Raw genomic sequence first — 23,614 nt, 5'->3', positions numbered from 1 at the left:
AAACTGGGGCCATCTTCCAGGGAGGGAAGCAATGGCTACGAGAGGGGGGCTCCACGATGTATGTCGCGCTCACCATCCCCTAGAGCACGACTACACATATTATTCCGCAGCTCACTTGACCGCATGAGGTCCACGATTACTCAATACTTCAAAGACAACGACAAAGATGACATGCCGCTGAGATCGGTGTGGGAAGCACTTAAATTAGTGGCTAGGGGGGACTTTATAGTGGTTTCGGCGTCCCTGGCTAAACTACGCAGGGAAAAGCGCGAAGAACTGGAGAGGGAGGTGGGAGGTCTGGAGGCGATCCATAAATGGACGGGGGTCCCACGTGTCTGGCGGGAATTGGAAACGAAAAGGCGCATGCTTAAACACCTTGACCTCGACAGTGCGGGGTACGCCTTCTTGCGCTTACGTCACAAATTCTATCTTAGTGGTGACAAAGGGGGTAGAATGTTGGCACACCGGCTTCGGGCTCGCACGCAGCGGGCCGCGGTTCAGCCCATCCGAGACACGAACGCAGTGGAGCAAACGGCGGATGCCTGTATCGCAGACGCCTTCCAGCGGTTCTACCACACGCTGTATACCCAGGAACCGTCAAACCCAGACCGAGTGGAGGCATATCTGGAGACATGTGGAGTTATGCCCCTTACACCTGTAACAGCAGCGGTTCTCGATGCGGAAATACGCATAGAGGAAGTCATTTCCGCGATCTTGCGGCTGAAGTTGGCCAAGTCCCTGGGCCAGGACAGCTTCTCAGACATTTTTTATAAGAAATTCTGCAGAGAGTTGGCACCCTTTCTAACCCGCCTCTAACTCCTTTCGGGTAACTGGGGCTGTGACTCCCTCTATGTCGGAGGCAGTGATCACGGTCATCCCTAAGGCAGGGAAGGACCCCGTGGAGTGTGGTTCATATCGACCCATCTCACTCCTCAACATCAATATGAAGCTCTTCGCCGGCGTCTTAGCTGCTCGATTTAGTCCATTCATGGATGGCATTATCGAGCCCGACCAAGTTGGGTTTGTTCCCACGCGACAAGGGGGAGAGAACACGAAGAGGCTTCTCCACCTCATGAACTCGGTGCACCGTTCCTGTAAACAGGCCCTGTTTTTATCCATAGATGCCGAAAAGGCATTCGGTCGCTTCGACTGGTCATATTTGTTCGCGGTTCTGAGGACCTTCGGGCTTGGGGACACTTTCATAAACTGGGTGCGCTCCTCTACGCCTCCCCGCGGGCGGCGGTACGGGTCCTTCCCCATCACACGAGGGACACGACAGGGGTGTCCCCGGTCGCCAATGCTCTTCGCGCTCTATATGGAGCCCTTTGCTCAACGTATTTGAAACAACGTGGCCATCCACGGGATTCGTTTTGGCGCCGAAGAGCACAAAGTAAGCCTATATGCCGATCACGTGATCCTCTCGCTTACTTGTCAAACGAACTGCACGACTTTGGCGCGGTCGATGGCTTCAAGGTCAACTTTAGCAAGTCCCAGGTCCTTAACATCTCGGTGCCAGCTGCGGACGTGCAGGACCTCCATAGGGACTTTGATTTCCAGTGGGTTCACTCCGATATCCCATACTTGGGAATCCGCTTAGCCCCCACCATAGCGCAGACTGTCTCCCTCAACTACAAGATCCTGGTTGAACAAACGACCAAGTCGCTGTTGGACTGGTCCCGTTTGCAGCTCGCCTGGTTTTGTCGCCTGGCAGCAGTGAAAATGACGGTCCTACCGCGCATTTTTTACCTCTTCCAAATGTTGCCCTTGAGTCCTCCGCCAGGTACTCTAAAGAAACTACAGGGGCTGCTCACTAAGTTTCTATGGAATCACAAGCGTCCACGACTTGCATCCTCGTGGATCACAATCCCGCGGGCCAGTGGCGGCTTGAGCTTTCCCTCCATTGTCGCGTACTATCAAGCGGCATGTCGGCGCTGTATTCTCGAATGGAATAGACCGCTCTCCAGCAAACACTGGCTATTTATGGACCAGGCAGTGGCGGGCTGCAATATTTGGCGTGAGCTGTGGATCCCTCGTAAGCACAGAGCGTGGGGCTTGTATTCGTCACCGGTAACTTCTGCGACGATGAAGGCATTGGACCTACTGGCACGACGAAGGGGCTGGACCACCTTTCCGTCGCCCCTGATGCCCATTGTAGATAACCCGGATTTCCCCCAGGCTGCACGTCGCCAGTCTTCCAACGCTGGAGGGAGCTGGGCTGCAAGAGGGTGGGCCACCTCTTTGACCTGGATGGTCTGATCCCGTTTTCATCATTGCGCCTGGACCACTTCGCCCTCCCAGAACTGACGCCTTCCCCAACTCGCAGGTAGCACATTGGGTTACGCAACCTCATAATGTGGCCGAAATGTCTCGCCCTATGACGGCTCTGGAACGCTGGGTGATCTGTAAAAAGGATGATCCCAAAATTATTTCTGAGCTGTTTGTGCTGATTGTCACTCGCCCTAAGGTGCCGCGTACAAAAGCACAGGTTAGGTGGGAGACGGAGTTGGGCCGCTCGCTGTCTAGTAAAGAGTGGGGAAAGGTATTCTATTGCGCGCAACATACTGCGGCCAATGTGGAGGGTGAGGAGTCGGCCTACAAAATGGTGTCCTACTGGTATCATACCACGGTGAGGATTCACGCATGGGATCCTAAGTGCTCAGGTCTTTGCTGGCGGGGCTGTAGTGCACCGGGTACTTTTACGCATCTTATCTGGCCCTGCCCGAAACTAGAGCGGTACTGGAAAGCGGTCCTGGACGATGACGATGAGGAGGGAGTTGGAGGGTTTATGTTTTTGTTGCACTGTTAGGTTTTTCTCTATAACATGCAGTACTATTGAAACTACTGGCTGCTCTTCCTGGCTTTTCGTATGTTCTTGCTGGGTCGCCCTCTGGGGTGTTGGCCCAAAGGCTGTGTTTAAATATTGCTAGATCGTGCTCTGCCGGCCGATGGATGTAGGCAGCCAAGCTGTGTTACAGGATGATATGCTGCTTAATAAAAACGATTGATTCTAAAAACATACACAACAATTCAGAAATGGAGAATTTCCATTCAAGGCGACCACACTATAAATAAAGTGCTCTACATGATCATAGACTTTCTGTGATATACCACTTTTTTCCAGAAGACTGTAGTTATTAGAACCCCTCGTTCATTATCCAAGTATTGTATACTTGGCAAGGGCGGGCGACATTGGCGCAAACCCATCTGTCTCAAAAAGGGGAGTAAGATCCCGCGCCTGATAAATGCATAAAATTTACAAAATAAGAAAACATGCATGGTGCTTTGGGGCGACACATCATCACAGGGACAAGGCTGCCAATCACGCAACCAATCATTTACAGTTGGGAAGCTAACCAATCTATGAAAGATTCCAAACCTGAAGCAGGATAATAAGAATCTATCATAGTTACCAGGAACACAAACCAAATAGGGTTGAGTATTAAAAACAGTTAATATCAGTCGATGTTGCAGGACAGTTGGTTTTAAGATCTCCGTTGTTGTTCTTACAGTGTCTAACAGAGTCAAGCCCTCTCTCCTCAGATCCTTTCTAGAAATGGCTGAGATAGTAAGAGGATTTAGGAAGTATTCAAGTTTGCCAAGGTCCTTGAAAAACCTGAACACGTAGCTCAGCCATGGAATCCTCATAGCTCCCTCAAGTTTCAAAATATCTGTCATGATATCCCTATTCAGCTTGGCTTCATCTTTGGTCCACAGCCTGTGCCATAAAAGCACAGGCTCAAGCTTAATCAAATCGGATATAAATGTAAGGCCTAATTCTGCATGGCAGATAGAACTTGAGGTACCATTAGGTACAGTAAGTATGTATTTCAGGAAAGAGTTTTCAACTACCTGGATGGGAGTCGGGTCTGTGAAACCCCACACCCCGCTCCCATAAATTGCAGCGGACACACATTTAGCTTTGAAGATCTTAATTAACTCAACAGGTGGTCTTATACCCAGCTTTTTGGCAAAAGATTTAAGGGCTGCAGTAGAACGTACCATCGCCAATTTCTTGGCTGCTACTGCTTGCACCCATGACTCATTCCGAGCAAATAAAATACCTAAATATGAGAATTGCTTAGATACCTCAAGCTTTTGTCCTGCAATAAAAATGGCCCTTTTGGTCTTAATGTTCTTACCACAGCGCATGATGAATGTTTTAGAAGAGTTTACCCTTAACCCCAGATCTTTCATGAAAAGGGTAAAACTATCCACAGTGCGCTGAAGACCCACTTGAGTACGAGACATTAACACGGCATCGTCTGCGTACAAAAGGGCCGGAATCGGACGGCCGTCTACGCATGGGGAATCTGAACTATCTCTGCACAAAACTCCCTCCAAACCATTTATATACAAGTTGAAAAGGAATGGAGCCAGTACACAACCCTGCCTGACTACACTCCTAATTGGGATTTTGGCAGTGCATTCCCCAGTCAGGCCGTAACGGACGCGAGCTGATGCGTCATTATAAAAACATTTAAGAAAATAAATAAGATTTTCATCAAGACCTAGTTGTCCCAGTAAGGACCACGATTTAGAATGAATCACACAGTCAAATGCGGCAGAGAGATCCACAAAGGCCAGGAATAAATTTCCTTTTTTGGCCCTTGTGTACTTCCCCACCAGCATCAGAAGGTTTAGGCCCTGCTCTACTGTTCCCAGACCAGACTGGAAACCATATTGCAAATCTGATAGAATAGAGTTATCAGCAGCCCAGTCCAGAAGACGGTCCAAAATTATCCGTCCAGCTACCTTTGTAAAAGAATCCAACAGGGAGATAGGTCTATAACAACCCAGGTCGTGTCTATCCCCTTTTTTAAAAATGGGCACAATTATAGACTCCACCAGGTAGACAAGAAACATGTGGTACAGCTTGCATTAAGCACCATGACCAGAAGGGGAGCCCACAGAGGTATAATAGACTTAAAAATATCTATGGGGACACCGTCCGGGTCAGGAGACTTACCACCCTGACTGGCGTGAAGAGCTTTTTCCACCTCGTCCATAGTGAACACCAGATTCCTTGAGCTGGAGTAGGGTATAGGTGTACAGAGGGAAGGCGACGTTTCCTCTCCCTCGTATACCTTAGAGAAATGCCCAACCCAGTCTGCCTCTGGGATTGATTGCTATCTCTATTTTTGGACCGGTTTCATCTACTAAGAATGGGGTTCTAATAATCTTCCAGAAGCCGGCACTATCATTATTTACCGAAGCTTCTTGCAAAGCTTCCCATGCCTCTCCTTTTAATGCATTCTTCCTATCTTTAACAGCTAACTTATATTCCTTCCTAAGTCTCCTCACCTCTGTGATACTTCTTGGTTTTTTATGCAATTCGTTCTTTAAAAGGGCATAGGCTTTAGTACAATTATAATTGAACCATTCTCCCTGATCTCTATTAGTATTTTGCTGTCTCAAAAGAGAGTTCCTTATTACATTAGTGATGGCTGAAAAGGATGCAAGGAGCGTATCAGGAGTGGAATCTTCACCCAAGCATATGGCAAGCTCAGGCTTACATTGGCCAATTACTGTATTAAGTATTTCTGTTTGACTTGCCATAGCCCATCGAAGCGAGTACCCATTCATTTTACCAACAGATAAAGTTTCTAAGGCTCTGACTTTTCTAAAGTTACTCTTAGAGATGTTCTTCGTGGGCAATAGAATAGCCAGACAGAGCGGGAAGTGATCACTTAGTACATTATCTGAGACTTTAAAGGAATGAATTCTATGGGCGTGATTGTTAGGTGTGAGAACATAATCAAGCGTGGAGCAACAACCCCTACCATTAAATGTTGGAGGCAGGGAAAATGGCGATGCACATATTTCATTTGCAAAACCAAGATCAAAATTACACAGTACATCATTGAGTTGGTCATCCAAAGGAGAGTGGGTAAAATGGGATAGACACGACCCTTCCTCCTATACCACACCACATCTGTTATCATCTGCCATCTGACATAAAATGCAGTTAAAATCTCCTACCCAGAGGACCATCGTATCTTTCCGATTGCTTACAACCTGACAGGACAATACTTCAGACAAATTATTGAGAACAGTTGATACTTCACCCTGGGGAATATTATTATAAAAATTAACCAGGGCAATCGAAGCATCGGAATCCAATAGAAGTAACAACAACTGGCAATAAGTGTCTTTGATGAACTGTAAGACCTCCTTTAAATTCAGCTTATTTGAGAGATAGACACTCAGCCCTCCCTTGGCTCTCCCGTACATGACCTCAACAGCCGGAATATGATAGGTCTTGTACCCATTCAAATGGACCGCTTCCCTGCTCCAAGTTTCCTGGAGACAGATCAGATCTTGATGCTGGATAAAGTCCTGCCAAAGAGGATTATCTATTTTTGATTTAATTCCTGCGATATTCCAAGATATAATATTACATATCGGAAATTCGGCAGGAATCAAAGCAGGGGATAGAGGCCTGACAACTTCCGGCAAGGACCCAGTCCCATATAGGTGCTCTAACTCTAGATGAACCTCCAAGGCCACCTTACCTCATTAGTGGCCTCAATCCCAGTATTACATACATTCTCTATCCGATCATTAATGATATCCTCCTGGTTTGGTAGAGAGTTGTAGTGGACTGCTCCCCCAGATAAATTGGTAATAGGCGCCGTTTGCAGTCAGTCATTAGTGATTTTCTACTAAGGAATAAGGTCCTGGAAGCCTTCCAGGATACGTTGGGCGATAAAATAAACCCAAAGGTAGAATGTTAATGAGTTCAGTATTAACTTCCCCATTAAAGGCCCCCTCAATGGTGTTTCGTAACAAATTTGTAGATCTAAATGTTAAGATTACACAATCTCCGTTAAGAGATTTAGTAGAGGTACCTATCCAGCTCACTCTTCTGGCCATTTTGAATTCGCAGCAAGACATTTTTGAATCTAGTCCTTGAAGTTAAAAAATGAAGGGATTTGTTCCTCAGGTCGACCAGTGTTCAAACACATTGGGAGGTAAAGCTGGGACATTAGCTAACACGACAGTGTATGGTGTAGCTTCTGGTGGCAAGTTTAAAGTAGGTAGTGAATTGGCTATGTTGTCCCTTTGGCCATCCTGGTCACTTCCTGTATGACAGTTGGTGTTGCCGTTATCATTAGTTCGATTGTTTAGGGCTATTTGTTCTACCACACTGTTTACAGTGTTACCCCCTGAGCTTGTAGATTCTGATCTATCATTAACCACCCTAATGTTATGCTGTCCTGGGTTTGTCGAGCCCCTAGGTAGTCCTTTAGGGTTTCCTCTTAAAGTAGCTACAGATGAAGGCGCTAGTGTCTTAGTGTGGGTTGTCTGAATGGGTTGGAGGATTTTAGTTTTCTGCTCCTCTATATTACCTACCCTGGTTTCAATGTTGGTAATTTTTAAACTAATAGGCCCTAGGAGTGTTGATATCAGGGTCTCCATTCTTCCCCAGAAGCTTTCATCACCATCCTCTATCTTACCCATGCTAGTTTGGGCATCAACATTATCTATCTGACCCTTACCTTTTTTCCCTTTCCGTCCGTTTGAGTTTGAAACCGTTTTACGTTTTTTGCCGCTACCCTTCCCTTTTGGATTTATTTACAGGCAAATCTTCTTTATTAGTATGATTTTGTTTACTTCTAGCTTTTTGCCCTCTGGTTGTTACATGTGGGCTTTCGTTATTTGACCTGTCCATTAATACAGGATCAGGAGTTAAAGGGACATCACTCCTCCTACTGCCCTACAGAATCAACAATTGAGAGAGGGGACTCAGCATTTGCATTCAATGGCAGCATTGTGGGTGTTAAAGAGAGTCTACTGGGCAAGGGAGATGGGTCAGGGGGCAGATTGTGTTGTATAGAGGGAATCTCGTGATTCTGAGCACGTGGAGACATACATACGATGTCATTAGCATTGAATCAAAAGAGTTAAGCATAGCCGAAGATACATTCACAGATTGCAAGGGGGGGGAGCATACCAGTAGGGAGTGAGACGCCTCTCGGTGTTTTCTATGGCTGATGCAACTACCCCTATGGTCTTTTACAACATTTTATCTATAGCGGTTAAGCTCGGGAGAGGAGTAGTTATAGCTACTTTTTGTCTGGTGCGGGGACGAGACTGCTTAGGGATATTTTTACCCATATTGCTCAATACAGGAGTCAGTAAGTACCTTAGTGGACAAGCTAATCAATGTATCAGTCTCCACAATAGTTAAAATATACAATTAATACCGAAATCGATGTATCACTGTACACTAAAGTTCAAGTGTCCAAGTAGGGTGTCACTTTAGCAGCACACCGAAATTTTAATGGATAAAATTTACTGCTAGTTGATAGATCTCAAATGTCAGTGTCCAAGCATCCAACCAAGGGGGATGGCCCAGCCCGGTCTCCTCCGGCCCCGGACGGCCACAGGCGGCCCGCCCTTTGCCCGGGCTTCGCCCGGCTCGTCCCGCGACGCGGGGGAATTGTGTGGGCTATATGCACCTCCTGGCGCTGCCTTCCCACGTCGTCTGAGCGCGCCGCGCCACGCCGCGCCGCTGGAGCTGCCGGGAATTGCAGTCCCGGGGCGGCAACAGCACTGTTGGTGGCATGCTTGACTTTTGGCGGTGGCGGCAGCAATCGTAAGTCCTCCCTCAGCGTTTTCCTGCACTCGTTATGACTCTTGGCTGTGTCTGCAGTATGAGCACTCCCCCGCTCCACCGAGGGATTGTGTGGGCTATATGCGCCTCCTGGCGCTGCCTTCCCACGTTGTCTGAGCGCGCCGCTGGGGCTGCCGGGAATTGCAGTCCCGGGGCGGCGACGACGCTGTTGGGGGCGTGCTGGACTCTTGGCGGTGGCGGCAGCAATAGTAAGTCCTCCCTCAGCGTTTTCCTGCACTCGTTATGACTCTTGGCGGTGTCGGCAGTATGAGCACTCCACTTTCTTCCAATCTGCGAGTCAATTGTGCCTAGGAGTAGCTTTCATCATTATCAACATGAAGGTACTTATTGCTATGCCAAAATAGTAACCAAAAACTTGACACAGGAAGTAACAACAACCTGTCTGCTGTAAGCCAAGCTGTGGCATTAGAAGTCGCCATAAACTCATAAGAAATGTCAGTTTCATTAACTGAAAGAAAAAAGGAATCTCCCTACATGACAGTGGCACTGGCAATCGTAGGATATATCAGAAATTGAGAGGCTAATTAGTATTACAGAAAGTGGGCCCTTAAAATTCGAAGTTGAGTGAAAATCGCCCTTAGATGCATGCCCTGGGGGCTACATGGCCCTACCCTGCCCACCAACACTTCACTTATGCAAAAAGAACAAATGATGGAGAGAACGCAGACAATGTCATACATTCACCCCAGTACAGAGATATGGGCCTAAATCCATCATTTTTTTGCTCACCATGATATTCCAGTTTGGACCCAGACATATGCAAATCAGTCTTGATCCTGCGCCCAATGGGAACAGTCCAGCCCGAACGGCCTGGCCAGGTGCTCCCTGGACTGGAAACAAGAATCCTAGGACCGGTTTCGGGCTTTCAGTCCTTATCAGCCAGGATAAATTGACTCCAGTGGCATGGAGAGCATGGGACCCACGTCTGGGCATACCTGTCCCACTCGGGCGACAAATGCAAAAAGAACGAATGCAGAACAATGTCATACATTTACCCCAGTACAGAGATCTGAGCCTAAATCCATTTAGCTAATGGCTGGGTCTAAACTGGGGTCACATTATTGGCTATGATTATTAGAATGGTGAAGAACGGGTGGAACGCTTGGACAGCAATTGTATGAAGTGAAACTGGTCACTCTGTGAAAAGCTTTGATCTACAAGGAGCTAAGGCGTTAGTAGCTCTGGTGACCAGGCACATGGGGTGGATGGAGATATCCTATTTAAGGGGGTCTTTTATAGAGGAAAGCTATATGGGAAACTATAACCAACTAATAGCATGCAAAGTCAGTTAAGTATACCTATTTTCTTATTATAAAATCAATAAAAACACTTTATTTTTTAATAAAACTTGTCAGTTGCCAGTAGAGCAGTCAGAGGTATGGCTTTAAGTGTCACTCTTTTGAACAAGCGCACTTTGGTAAAGTACTGGGGGGTGCTGCTACATCTAGTCCACACTGGTAATGCTAGATGGAAACACATAGAAGACCACAGAAGAACCAAGAGCTGCAAAATGAGCATGTTCATCTACAGCATATGACCTTCACCAGGAGGCAAAAGTACTTAAACAATCATGCAGGCTCATTAGTGACTGGTTTGGTCAGCCACAAACAAGTCTGCTGTTTGTGGCAGGGTCATATACACCAGGAGAGGAGAGGAACAGAAGAAATAAAGATTTGGGGAAGAAGCAAACTTTCAGTCCATGAGGGTGAGTAGCCTATTGTCTCACCTGCTCATGTTGAAAAGTGCGGAGATAGAGGGTGGATGTAGTGCAAGAGATTCTGTGAAAGACACTTGAAGGAACAAAGGTGATAACACATGAATACGTGTCTATGTATATGGCATTTAAACAAGGCAAATGTAGTCAAATGGCAGCAGATTGCTATACACTGCCAAACAGAATCAACAAGTAACAGGTAGCAGGGTTTAGGAGCTGAAGTAGACTGTTACTGCACCATGTTGTAGTGTTCTTTGGGGGGTGCGTTTTGAGTTCTTTCCTAACATGGAGCAGAGAATCACTTGAGAAGGTGAGCTTATCAGCCAAATATAGGGGAGGATGGTGGCCTTGATTTCATGCAGCTTGTTTTAAATATGGCGAGGTTCAGCAAGTGAAACCAGTTGAGTTCCATCAGATGTGGGTGATGTGATCACATTTCTTCAGGACTGGATGAGACATGCTGGATGCCTATAAGGGAGGCCAGTATAGCATCTGAGAGGCCATGGAGCACAGCATGCTACCATTCAGATGCAAGAGTCCAAACAGTAGTCCTGAAGTCGCTTTTGGGAGCGGTGGTTTCACTTTCTTTGGTAGAGTGAATTGGTCCATACTACCCATGTTTTCTTACTAGGTTTTCCTTGAGGTTTATTTTAGTATCGAGGCTGAATCTAAAATGAGTTTGCATTAGGGGAACGTTGGGGTTTTAATTGGTCCAGGTACATGTCATTGTACCAGGTCTCAACTAGTTGTTCCATTTTGTCCTTGGCATACAACAGGAATTATGTCTTGTTGAGGTTGAACCTCAGGTAGGTGTGGGCATGTAGGTCTGGAGGAGAAATAGAGGGAGTTTGAGAAATAGGATGCCTAAGCATAGGAGACTTTCAAGTAGATTTTTGTGATGTTGGTGGGTACAGCTCCAAGGGCCTCTAAGAAGAGGTTAAAGATGACATGGGACAAGCTGTAAACAAAGAGGACTCTGCAGGTGATGGGGATCTTCTGGGACATGGTGATGCCCATGTGAATAAACTGGTCTCAGTTGCATAGGTAAAAAGAGAACCAGTCAATGATGTTGACAGTGAATCCCATTCAAGATTTCAGGGTGTGAATGAGAGCAAGATAGTTTATAGTATCAAGAGCAGCTGAGAGTCCAAAAACATCACAATTGTCAGGTCGCAGTCATCTGAAGTGTGTAACATAGTTGTCCCTGTGCTGTAGTGTAATCTGAAGCCAAGTTGATAGTTGTGCAGAAGGTGGTTAGCATTGGTGATCTTGGGAATTGAGCGTAGACTGCTTGTTCAATTATTTTGGCGGTAAAGGGTAGGTGAGTGATGGGCGGTAACTGGCAAGGTCATCAGTGTATAGAATAGATTTCTTCAGGAGTGGTATAATCCTGCTGGCCTTGAAAGCTACAGGGCAGGTGCTTTGAGTGAGGTAGACATTAGCAATGATGACTAAGAGCGAGAGAGCTTCTAAAGGGAGGGCTTGGATGAAGAATGAGGGTACATTATCAACTTCATATGAGGTGTCTTTGAAGGCAGTTGAATATGAGAGCAAGATCGGAGACAAGGATTTGGAGGATGACCATTGCATGTTGTTAACCAAAAGGCTCGATCTAAGAAAAGCAGACTTGATGCTGCTATGCACATCACATTTTCTGTATTTTATCACACAAGAGGCTGGTGGTGGTGTATGCGTCTGTAGTTGGGAGGTAGGAGTCTCAGGCAGGTGGGGGGGGGGGGGTGATGTAGTGCTTGATTGTTTTGAAGAATGTTCTACTTTTTATGGCAGCTCCACTGATGTCAGTATTGAACTCTGCTTTGATTGATGTGAGTTCCCGGTGTTTTGAGTGGAGTGCATTCAGTGCCGTAAGGTCACTGGAGGTTCTGTTTTTCTTCAATTTTGTTTCCTGTCTGCAGATGGAGCATTTGTTGTCAGTGAAGACCTTGGAGCACTAGGGTCTGAAGGTCTAGCTTTCTCCTGCATGTTTTCATTGGAGGGTGGATGTTCACATGGTTTTTCAGAAAACCATTTAAGTCATTTAGAAAGGTGTTCAAACTGAAGTGGAGTTGGCAGTGCAAGAGACGTTTTAGCTTTTGGCTGATGGTGGAGAAGTCTTTGAACGATCTAGAGGCTTGTCATGCTCTTTTGGGATGCCCTCAGTGTGTTGGCAGGGTACATAGCAGAAACATGGAAAAAGCAAGGTTGCCCGTCTGGGTGTAAGTGAGATTTGTATTCAGTGGTTGGTGATGTTGTGAAAAAAAGGCTGAGGCTCTGGCTTTGAGTTTACTGGCTGAGTGACATGCTGTGCCACAGAGAATATTGATGAAGATGAAAGGGTGCTCTTGTGTTTCTTTTCACGCTTATGTCTATTATGCTTACATCTTTTTTTCATGCTTATGTCTGGCAGGTTGAAGTCATCCACTGGGGCAGTTTGGGAATCCCAGAATAAGTGGTGAGATCTGAGAATTAGCTAATCAATTCTTTATTCTGAACTAGAGGCCCATAAATAATGCAGAAAGTGGCTGACTGAGCTGAGGAAAGTGAAACATGTCATACAAGGGGCGCCATGGAGTTGAGTGTGTCGTGCTTGCCTAAGATGCAGGACCATGGATGATGGAAACAATGCTCCCTTGTTATATGTGTGATCCACCTTTTGGATGCTGTAGCCTGGGGGAACAAGAATGTCTATCTTTACGAGGATATGGGACAGAGCCATGTTTTCATGAGGAGTGTAGAGTTTATGACAGGTGATGATGTCTGTGATTTCTGAAGAATGGAGAACTGCAGAAACTGCATTTACAAGCATTAGTGGCATTGTGCATGTGGTAGTTTGGGGATGTTGGGTGGTTAGTGGCATGTGTATGAAGTTGTGTATGTTGTGAGGATGAAAAAATACCAAAGAAATGAGAAACAATTATCTTCTCTGAGTAGGAGTACATGGCTTTCATACACTCCTATGCAGGTTAAAAGAGAGTATGTAGCAAGGGACAGACTAAGAAAAATGCATCAAGTATGAGAGGCAAACGTAGACAAGATATGAACTTGATGCAGAAGAAGATGAGGTATTAGACCAACAAGAAACTAATACTGGGTAAACAGGATAAAATGACTAGCAGGACTGAAGTGAGAATGGGGAGTGAACCATAACTGAGTTGACAAGATAGGAACTTGATGCAGAAGAAGATGAGGTATTAGACCAACAAGAAAGTAATACTGAGTAAACAGGATAAAATGACTAGCAGGACTGAAGTGAGAATAGGGAGTGAACCATAACTGAGCTGACACCCTCTTGCGCTGGATTAGCTTCCCCCTACACGAGCCCTCTATGCACCCCTAACGATACCCTAATAACACATATATTTGATATGACTTTTAAACTGGACCAGCCCATATCCCCTGACAAACATATATTAGACTAACACATGGTGGGATGACAACGGGAGAGACAGCACCAAAATGGTTAATAGTGGGTATTAGATGTGACAGGTTTAATGTAATTAAATGTAGATCATTAAGATTAGCTCCCCTGAGCACACATGGCTTTAAGTAAAGACTCCAGGTGTACGTGAATTTGTCTTTTAGACACATTGCTTTTTATGGTGAATAGTTGACCCATATGGAAACGAATTGATACAATGCATTTGTAATTGGAAACACTGTATACACCATGTGACTGTCTATACATGTGAACAAAGGTGTTCTTGTTAAAGCAATGAAAACAAAATACTAATGAAGATATATATGTATTTTAAAGTAAGTATGACAGGCAATGATAATGATAAAAATGGATATCACTATCTCTAGGTGGACAGATTCTCACCTTGGGCTGCATCCTTTCTTTGCCAGTTATAAACTCACACGTGCCATTGGCAGCTCGGGTGATGCCTTTAATAAGAGCCGTGGAAGCCCCTTCTCCAATTCCAAAGGCAAAACACCTGCAGAGGTACAATACAGGGGAAGAGTTCAAACTGAGGGTAGAAACATTTAAGGTCACCCATGAATGATAGTCAGTAGAGTGAGTGAATAGGCATCCAATTAGGCTTGAAAGCCAAGCACAAATTACATGCAGTGTTAGACACCTAGACAAAGTATTGATCTGAAAGGTAGAGTGCATGGATGTCATTTAAGGGTTGCAGCTGCGACCCCTGGCCTGCTCCATGCAACCCCTGGCACTAACTTTGCAACACCTGGCCTCAGATGTGACAAAATCAGGGCCAAGAAGACAGGAGCGGCTTCACAATCCATTCACTTCCTTTTTAATTAAACTAAGAGCGAATAATTGTACATTATTCACTATTGGTGCAATAAAAACTGGAACATCAGGCAAGTAAACATTGTTTTTAAAAGTGTTTTGTGTGCATGGTTGTAATTGAGATTGTGCGAAAAGGGTGTGTTTATGTGTGAACATGTGTGTATGTGGGCATTTGCGTATAAGTGAAAGTGACAGCCAGAGATGGGAGTGGCAAAAAATGAGATTTAATGTCACTAAATGAGTACGAATTAGTGATGGTGAGTGGGAATGATAGAGTGACAGTAGGAGTGAGCGCAAGTAAGAATGAGCGCAAGTCAGTATGACTAGGTTTGAGTGAATTAGTGTAAGAATGAGCAACACTGTGTGAGTGTAAATATGAGTGCAAGTGAGTAAAAATGATTGAGGTGGAGTGGGTAGCAGACAACGAGTGTGAGTTATTGAATGTAAATTAGCATGAGGGAAAATGTGGTGTTATGCTTACAAGTCTGCTTTTGGTCCTGGCAAGATACTGGTGTTGGCACGTTAGAGGGAAATATTTGTAGACTGGGACCTGGCATATTAGAGATACTACTGGACATATGGGATATCCACAGCAAATAGCTGGTGCAGGCATAACGGAGGTAAATCTTGTTATGGAACACCCATGTCAAAATCCTGGCGCTAGCATGCTGGAGGTGATTCACGGAGGACAGGTGTGGCATATAAGTGGACAAACATGATAAAATGCTTACTCAATCATACTAGAGGTAAATTTTGACAGAAGGGTTCATTGATGACATTAATAGTACAATTCAGTGAATGGCATAGTATATGTAATTATTGGCATAATTGGGCACCAGTGTCATATAGGAGGTACCCATGGCATGATGTTGACCCTAGCCAACTGAGGTTATTTTTGGCAAATGGGGCAACCATGGCAGATTTTGAAAAAAGATGGTCATCTCCTTTGCATCTGATGCTGAGCAGGATGAAGGACAACATGCCCCATCCACTTTGGATTTAGTTCTATTGATGTAGTACATTAGAGCCATTTTGACACTCAGTGTGTGAAGTGCCCTTTCTGCTACTGAGTCTGGGTGAGGGAAAAAATTGGTTGTTCAAATGTTTGATTAAAGTGAAAGGGAACAATCACTTTCAAGGAAGGATTTATGGTCAGTCCGTAGTACAACATTATCTGCATGATATTGAACGAAAGGTAAAGTGAAGGCTTGTCACTCACTTGTACACCTTATGGAAGTCATTGCATGGGACAAGATTGCAATGGCTCAAATGGGGGTGACCAATGAATCTTGTATTATTTTCAGGTTCCCAAGAGGGACAGGTGGGACTCTTGGTGGAATAACCCTTTTGAGGCCCTCCATGAAGGCCTTAATGACTGGAATTCTGATCAGAGATCAATGTAACCCATTTTCCATGCTTGCGGGAATAGCCCTCAGGTGTAGACATATGGAAGGGTACACTAATCCTGATTTTGGTAGGTGGAGTAAATAACACTATCCTGAAGAGATCCGATGTAAAGGGTCAATGGTTTTATAAATGCAGTAGTGGAAAAACAGTTTCTACTTTGCTGCATAACAAGGTCTTGCGGTGGGTCTGTAGGATTCCTTAAGAGTGTCAATACCCTTCTGTGTGGGGCCCAAGTAACTGAATTCTAAGACCTCAAGTGCCAAATTGCTATATTCAGTTTTCTGGGATCTGTGTGTCTGATCAAACAGTATTCCTGCATGAGAATGTCTGGCCTATTGGGTAGCCTTTTGTGAGTACTGAGAGGAGAGACATTTCTAGGAGGGTTGAGAACCATGGTTGTTAGTTCCCTGTATAGAAGGAGTGGGAGAGGAGGAAAGTGTAAGCAAATATTGGTGACCAATTGTAGGAAGCTGGCTTTGTATATACTATACCAAAGTGAGGTATAGTGTGCACAGAGTCCAATGGATCTCCAAATGTAAGCAGAGGTAAAGTTAGATAGCACCTTATTCTCTATTTGTGGTAGTGTGGTCGAGCAGTAAGGCAGTATCATAGGACAGTGTTAAGCATTTGTTGTACACACTCAGTCAGAAAATGAATTCACACACTCAAAGACTTAACTTCAGACCAATTGTTTTTGTATAAAATATTACTTTAGTTATTTTATTTTCTAGAACCAAGCAAGCCTGGCACACATAAGTTGATAAATACTTTGCAGTAAATATACAGTTTGAAATGCAATTGTAAATGTACTTTGAAATGGTTACAGTTTGAATTACTGGTAATGCAATACTGTGAAATGCTGTACATATACTTTGTATCGACTTTGAAATGGAAATTTCAGGTAAGTTACTTTTATTTTACTTTTGAGATTACTTTTTAGATTACTCTTTCTACTCAGTGTGATATACCTAGATATCACATTGGAACATTTCCTAGAGAAACGATAAGTAAAATCAGTTTTGCAAAATTGTTATTTTTCATGTTTCCATACAAATCAACTCCACACTTAGAACATTTTTCAGAGAAAAACAGTCAATAGGTTCTTATGGAGAGAAATTAAGTTAACGGTTACCAGGTAAGTAATCGGTCTTTGGAGTTGAGCTTCTTTGGTTAGAACACAGGTTCCCCCAAGGTCAAGGATGCACTGTTGTTACTCCCTCATCAGCACTAGGGCGTCCGGGTGCAGAGTGCTGAGGCTCAATTTTATCCAAGGAGGACAGGGGGCCTCTGGTTGGTGGCTCCTGGCAAGCAGGCCACTGGGTAATGGGAGCAAAGCCCCTGGACTTTAGCTCAGGGCACATGGGGAAACTAAGTAGCACCAAAGGTGCAACCTCAACAGCACTAGAGAGGCCGGATGCAGGGTGCTGTTTCAACATCAGGCGCCCTGTTGGTTTCAATGGGAAATCTCCAGTTTGCAAAGGAACTGCAGGCTCAAGCACAAGGTCTTCTGGGTGCAACCACCACTTTGAGAGGTAAGTTGGGAAGTTAGGGGTTGGTTAGGCACCGTTGGTTTGGGCACACCAGGCCATGGGGCGTCAGGTGCAGGGGTGCCTTTTGGGGTCAGCTCCTGGTCACGGTTAGGGGGGCCTTCTGGATTTAGGTTGCAGGTGTTGGCTAGAGGATTGAGGGATCGCTGGACCTCGGGTCAGGATCGCCGGGGGACCTCTTCGTGGTGTTTGCCCACTCGAGCTTGGGCCGTGGACGGCGGGTGCAGAGTGGGGCGGATTTGCGGTGTCCATCCGGAGCAAGAGGTTGCAGATGAACAAATCCAGTGTTCACGGGAGACAAAGTCTCAAAGTGGGGTTTCAAGGCAGGCAGGTCCTCTGGGGGTTTCGAGGTTGCTGGCTGCAGGACACACTGGGATTTCGCAAGAGTAGATTCGAGGTGGAGACAGGCCGGTAGGGCCGGGGCCAAGTCAGTGAACGTCATCTTCTTGTTAGCTTCAGCGTGCTGTTTGGTCCTTCTGGTTCTTATCTGAGGAAACAAAGTTCAGGGGTGCCCCTAAATACTAGATTTAGGGGCATTATAGGTAGGTAAAAGGCAGGGACCGATGGGCCCCTTCCCTGGGGTGAGTACATCCCCTATTATGCCACCCTCCAGTGGGAGGGGGGCATGAGCCTGTCCCTGGTTGGCAGAGTCCCCCCATCTTGTTGGTAGAGGTGGGCACACCTCTCTTCCTCACTTGTTTCTCCCACTAGTTCTTCCGCCCAAAGTGGGGGTCAGAACTAGTGGGGACCAGTAGCGGAGAACAGCAAGTGGCCTGGGGAAGGTCACAAAGGCGGCAAGCCTTTGAAGCTTCCCCTTCGTGAACCCTGCCCATCCTGGGAGAGGAGGTTTGGCACCTTGTCCAAGGATGTACATTGTTTCAGGCCCCAGAGAGCAGCAGGCTCTCGACCCAGGGGTCCAGAAACATGTCTGGTGGTGGAAGCTGAAAGCAGCCACTCAGCCTGGACACTAGTGGTAGGTTAGAGATGCCCTCTGTGTGCATTTTTCATTAAATCCCACACTGGCTTCAGTGTGGGTTTAATGTGCTGAGGAGTTTTTTTACCAAACTTCTCAGTTTTCAATGTAGCCATTATGGTGCTGTGGAGTTTGTAATGACAAACTCCCAGCACCATATACTCTTAATGGCAGCACTGCAATGTCAAAGAATGGACCTAGACACTGTAGGGGTGCAGGGCTAATTTACCTGTACCCTCACCTCTGGTATAGTGCACCCCGCTAGAGGGGTGACTGATCTATGCCAGGGCAGTGGGTTGTAGGCATGGCACACAATGTGTGCCTTGTCGATGAGTGAGTGAGTGAGTGAGTGAGTGTGTGTGTGTGTGTGTGTGTGTGTGTACCCTCTAGCCTTCTCTGGTCACAGTGCCCTGAAGGACTGGGTTCTTTTGGACCCAGCGGTGCCAGGGCACAACACCTGAAACCTTCGTGGGTAACCTGCTCCGGCGTACAAGTCACAGAGACACGGGACACTTCCTTCGGCGTCAAAGAGTCAAGGTTTATTTACTGCAGGGAACACAGAAGTCACGACAAGTACACCACGTGCAACTTGGGGAGACTGCTTCAAATTGGTTTTGTGGATCGCTCCTTTTATACAGTTTTTACCCATAGGCTAACATTGAACACAAAGGTTTACAACTCAGTTCCCACATCTAGCTCCCAGAGGGGTCGCTTTGGTCGCTTTGAAACATACAAGGTCCGGAACATAAGTGCGGAAACATTTGGCGGTTCCCAACTGTAAAAACCCATCTTCCCACCATTAGCAAATTCCAATCAGCAGTAAAGTAGATCGAAACAGGAACGAAGACAGGTGCAGAGGAAGACGGAGACAGTGGGGAGATCGGAAAGGGTGTAAAAGGGGAGGTGCCGGGAAGCACGAGATACAGGCATCAAAGGGACGTGCCTAATGAGATGCACGGCTGAGACAATAAGTCCGTGAGGCAAGATGAGCCTCGAGCGGCGCCACCTGCCTTACAGTAGCAACCCCCTCGTCATAAAGACACTTTCAAAGGACATGTGTCTTCCGCAAGTATCTTGGGAGTCCCAGGGTCGCGAAGCGGACAGCGTCCGTTCGCTGACTACTTGAGGGCAAGAGACAAAATGGATGCCGTATCTAAGATGGAACCCGTGGGTACAGATGAGAAACCCACATAACAGACGAACGGTTTAAGTTAGCACAGCGAAACTGCGCACACTTACTAAACTCGTCATTTGCGGTTCATAGATACTAGACTCGACCATATTCGTGCGAGTCAAAAAACACCACTTACAATTGTCACGGAACCTCAGACGCTCCTTTTGCCCTCATGTAGGCAAGCACTAGTCGGAATCATATTCGATATTCATCAGACCATCAAGATGTCGTTGTAGCATAGATCTGTCCGAGCGAGTCCCCTTGGTAGCAGGTGGTTGTCTCATACACGTTGTAGCACAGAGGCCACATAAGGCAGGACCACACTGCACACAAAGGCAACACGTGAACAGGAACACTACCACAACCCCGATGATCATCAGAATCTTCCAACCCCAAGTCGACATCAGGCCCCAAAACCAACCGAGCAGCGTCCAATCCCCTACATCCACGTGTATGGATTCGGAGATCTTATGCAACTTCGAGATGGCTTGATAGACAGTAGGGGCATTATCAGGTATGAAAATGCAACAGCTCGAATGGATCACTTTACATACCCCACCGCGATCTGCCAAGACGACATCTAAAACCATACGGTTTTGTAACGTCATAAGTCTCTCCGCCTGAAGTTCTGTGGTGATATTACCAAGGGCACTGGCAGTAACATTAGCTGTCGATTCTACCACTCGAGTCAAATGTCTCAGGTTCCTACTATTAACCATAGGTCCCCAAAACGGGAGGAAACCCTTGAAAAAGTCTCCTGCCTCTTGACCGGCAGTATCCTCTTCGCTAATTACGCCTCGTACAACTCTAGTCTTATGGTAATCGGCATCTACAGTGAACGTCGGAGGCAACAGATTTGCAACAAAACATGAGCCCATGAAGTCTGAGGGCAACCATGTATATGCACGATCATGACAGATGAAGTACGTACCCTTGGCAGCCAGAAACACAGGGATCGGGGACATTGGCAGAACGTAACTCTCAGTGCAAGCACTTACTCCAAGTGAGGCTTGCGAACCACGACCCACGAGACAAAGATTACCAGTGTGGGGTACGACCCATATTGGTGGCGAGTTTTTAAGCTGCCTTTCATTAGTGAACATACTATATTCCCCTCGATTCGGTGCCCTATAGGCTTGTACCTCTGCCTTAGGGATGAGAAAAGCATCATAGATCTCATCTTCCAAATCCTGTATGGCCATCGACACCACCCACTGATACGAGGTAGGACCAGGTTTGGGGGAACGTTCTGGAGAGGGGTGGAAACCTAGTGCGCTTCGAAGCATTGTTTGGTATGCTCGAGCTGACCCTTGGGAACTATACGGTAACACCAGATATGGAATTCCCTTACCCGTAGTATGTGGCATCAACCCACACACCCAACAATTAGTAGTGTTAACCACTAACTGATGCTGATGGAGGAGCTGGATAAAGGAATTGTTGCGGAATTCTACACGTCTAGCCTGTTCGTGTTCCGGTAAAATATGAAAGGAATGGGGAGAAGCAGTAGTAGCAGTAAGAGTAACGTTAGGGTAAGAAGTAGGAGTAGGGGTAGGAAGTAAAAAGTAAGACATAGCATAATACACCCCACCCGCCAAGAATGCAGAAGCAGTTAAAAACAGTACAAACAATTGGAATACAACACATTTAGTACGACTAAGTTTCTGCAGTTTAACTCTATACGCCTGAGCTCCTTCCAAATCGTTCAGCTTCGAAAATGCCATTTCCCTACGACCGTCCGCAACGTTTCTTGACGCACTTCGTTCTGTGCAGCAATAGTCAATCCCCAGGAGTTCCTAGGAACCGACGGCCTTTAACCTAGCGTCAAGACCTACTGTCCAGAAGGAAGTACGCGCGCGGCCCTACGGCCCTCAATACACAATATGTATTTTATTTAGCACAAAAATCAGCTGTGGAAGGAAAAAGATACAAAAATCTTAATACACGTACAAACAATTTTCAATCATACGAAATGTTCAAAGTTGATCAGGGGAAACGAGGATATTGCAGTTATCAGTTTTTAGCAAAGCAAGAAAACAATTTTATTTGTCCTTAGTATGAGAACGCAAAGAATATCGATGTTTCCCGGGACGTGTCTGCTCGTCAAATAAAGGATCCGTCGAAGAGACAGCGTCCTGCTGATCAGTTTGTTGATTTGGTCTGGAGTCTTTTGCTGACAATGTTCCAACAGTGGCTTTCTGCTGCGCTGAGTGTTCACCAACAAGCTGTGCGTCGCTAAAAGGTACAAACGCCGGCAATGTCTCTGCTTCTGTCGACGCAATGCCTTTCCTCACCCACGGGTCTGCCAGCAAAGGAATAGGGACTCGTTTACAATGGGTAGCATGTACCCAATTCTTCCGCCCCTCAAGACGAACGGCAGTCCTCGTGGCCAGGAGCACCTGGTGAGGTCCAACAAAACGGGGGTCCAGATTCTTCTTGCGCGAAAAATTACGGGTGACAACCCAATCACCGGGCTGGAGCTGGTGGCCTGGACCCTCCGTCTGCGTCGGCAAGGCGTCGTAAACCTGTTGATGAATTAACCTCAGTTTAGCAGTCAAGTCATGTAAGTAGTCAATCAACATCGGATACTCAAGATCAACGAATATACCTGGCCTAGGAACCCCCCACACATTCGCAGGACGGCCGAACACTATTTCATAGGGACTAAGCCCTATTCGGGAGTGTACAGTCGCCCTAGTTGACAGTAATGCTAGAGGCAAAGCGTCAGGCCACGAAAGTCCAGTCGTAGCCTGAATCTTCGCTAATTTTAGTTTAAGGGTACCATTGTAACCTTCAACCAATCCAGCTGACTGGGGATGATTGGCGCTATGGAATTTTTGATTAATTCCAAGGCCCTTACACACACTCTTCATCACACTTCCAACGAACTCACTTCCGTTATCTGACCACACGACTCTAGGCATTCCGTACCGAGGAAAGTATTCCTTCAGTAGGATTTTCGCAGTAGACAAAGCGGTATTGTCTTTGAGGGGATAGGCCTCGATCCATCGGGAGAATGCGCAAACCACAACCAAAACATATTTCAGGTTATTGCATCGCTCCATATGGATGAAGTCCAATTGAATCACCTCAAAGGGATACGAAGGAGGAGCAAAACTGCCAGGGGGAGTTGGGGTTCCTTTGCCAGGATTGTACATTATACACACCATACAATTCTTCACCAGACGTTCAGCACACTTCGTAATACCATCATTCTTCCACACATCAGCCAACAACTTGCAAATACCTTTCGCGCTAATATGTGCTAACCCATGTGCCATTGTCACAACGGCTAGTACATACGCATCCGGTAACATCCATCTTTTCTGATCCGACAAATCAATCCAGCAACCATTCGCATCCAACCTTCCCGTACTTTCTTTCCACTTCGTCTTTTCAGTGTCGGTGGCCTCATTCTGAATTGCTTTCACGCTCTCTATAGTATTCTCACACATACTTGATTCTGTAGGCCACCTAACCGAACTCGTCACATACATTCGAGTGCTAATGTTCCGGGCAGTCTCCTTAGCAATCTCATCTGCAAACGCGTTACCACGACCAACATCATCCGTCACCTTACGGTGCGCACTACACTTAACAATCGCAACTTGAGCAGGCAAAGTCAATGCATCCAAAAGATCGTTCACGAGCTGGCCATGCTGTATTTTCGTGCCATGCGACGTGAAGAAACCACGCTCTCGCCACAACCGTCCAAAGCTATGCGCTACACCGAAAGCATACTGGCTATCGGTGTACACATTCACACGTTTATCTTTTGCTAATACACATGCTCTAGTAAGAGCAATCAGCTCTGCAGCTTGGGCAGAATTCTGATTCAATCTCGCAGTCTCAACAACAGTATTCAACGTTACAACAGCATAAGCAGTAGTCACATCACCATTCGGCAAT

At 46.1% G+C, this 23,614-nt stretch overlaps 1 protein-coding gene across 2 annotated transcripts in view; it reads right to left on the bottom strand.

Moving 5' to 3' along the window:
- LOC147697852 (von Willebrand factor A domain-containing protein 5A-like) overlaps positions 1–23,614 on the bottom strand; it is a 522,842-nt gene that overhangs the window by 203,709 nt on the left and 295,519 nt on the right. For both annotated transcript variants that reach the window (XM_086934525.1, XM_086934526.1), the window contains exon 11: positions 14,173–14,287. In XM_086934525.1, the coding sequence (XP_086790651.1) occupies positions 14,173–14,287 (115 nt within the window). The remainder of the gene's footprint in view (positions 1–14,172; positions 14,288–23,614) is intronic.

This window comes from Lissotriton vulgaris, chromosome 8 (genome assembly GCF_964263255.1).
Source record: "Lissotriton vulgaris chromosome 8, aLisVul1.2, whole genome shotgun sequence".
NCBI lineage: Eukaryota > Metazoa > Chordata > Amphibia > Caudata > Salamandridae > Lissotriton > Lissotriton vulgaris.
Note: the sequence above shows the minus strand (reverse complement) of the source record. Positions and strands in the feature narration are given on the sequence as shown.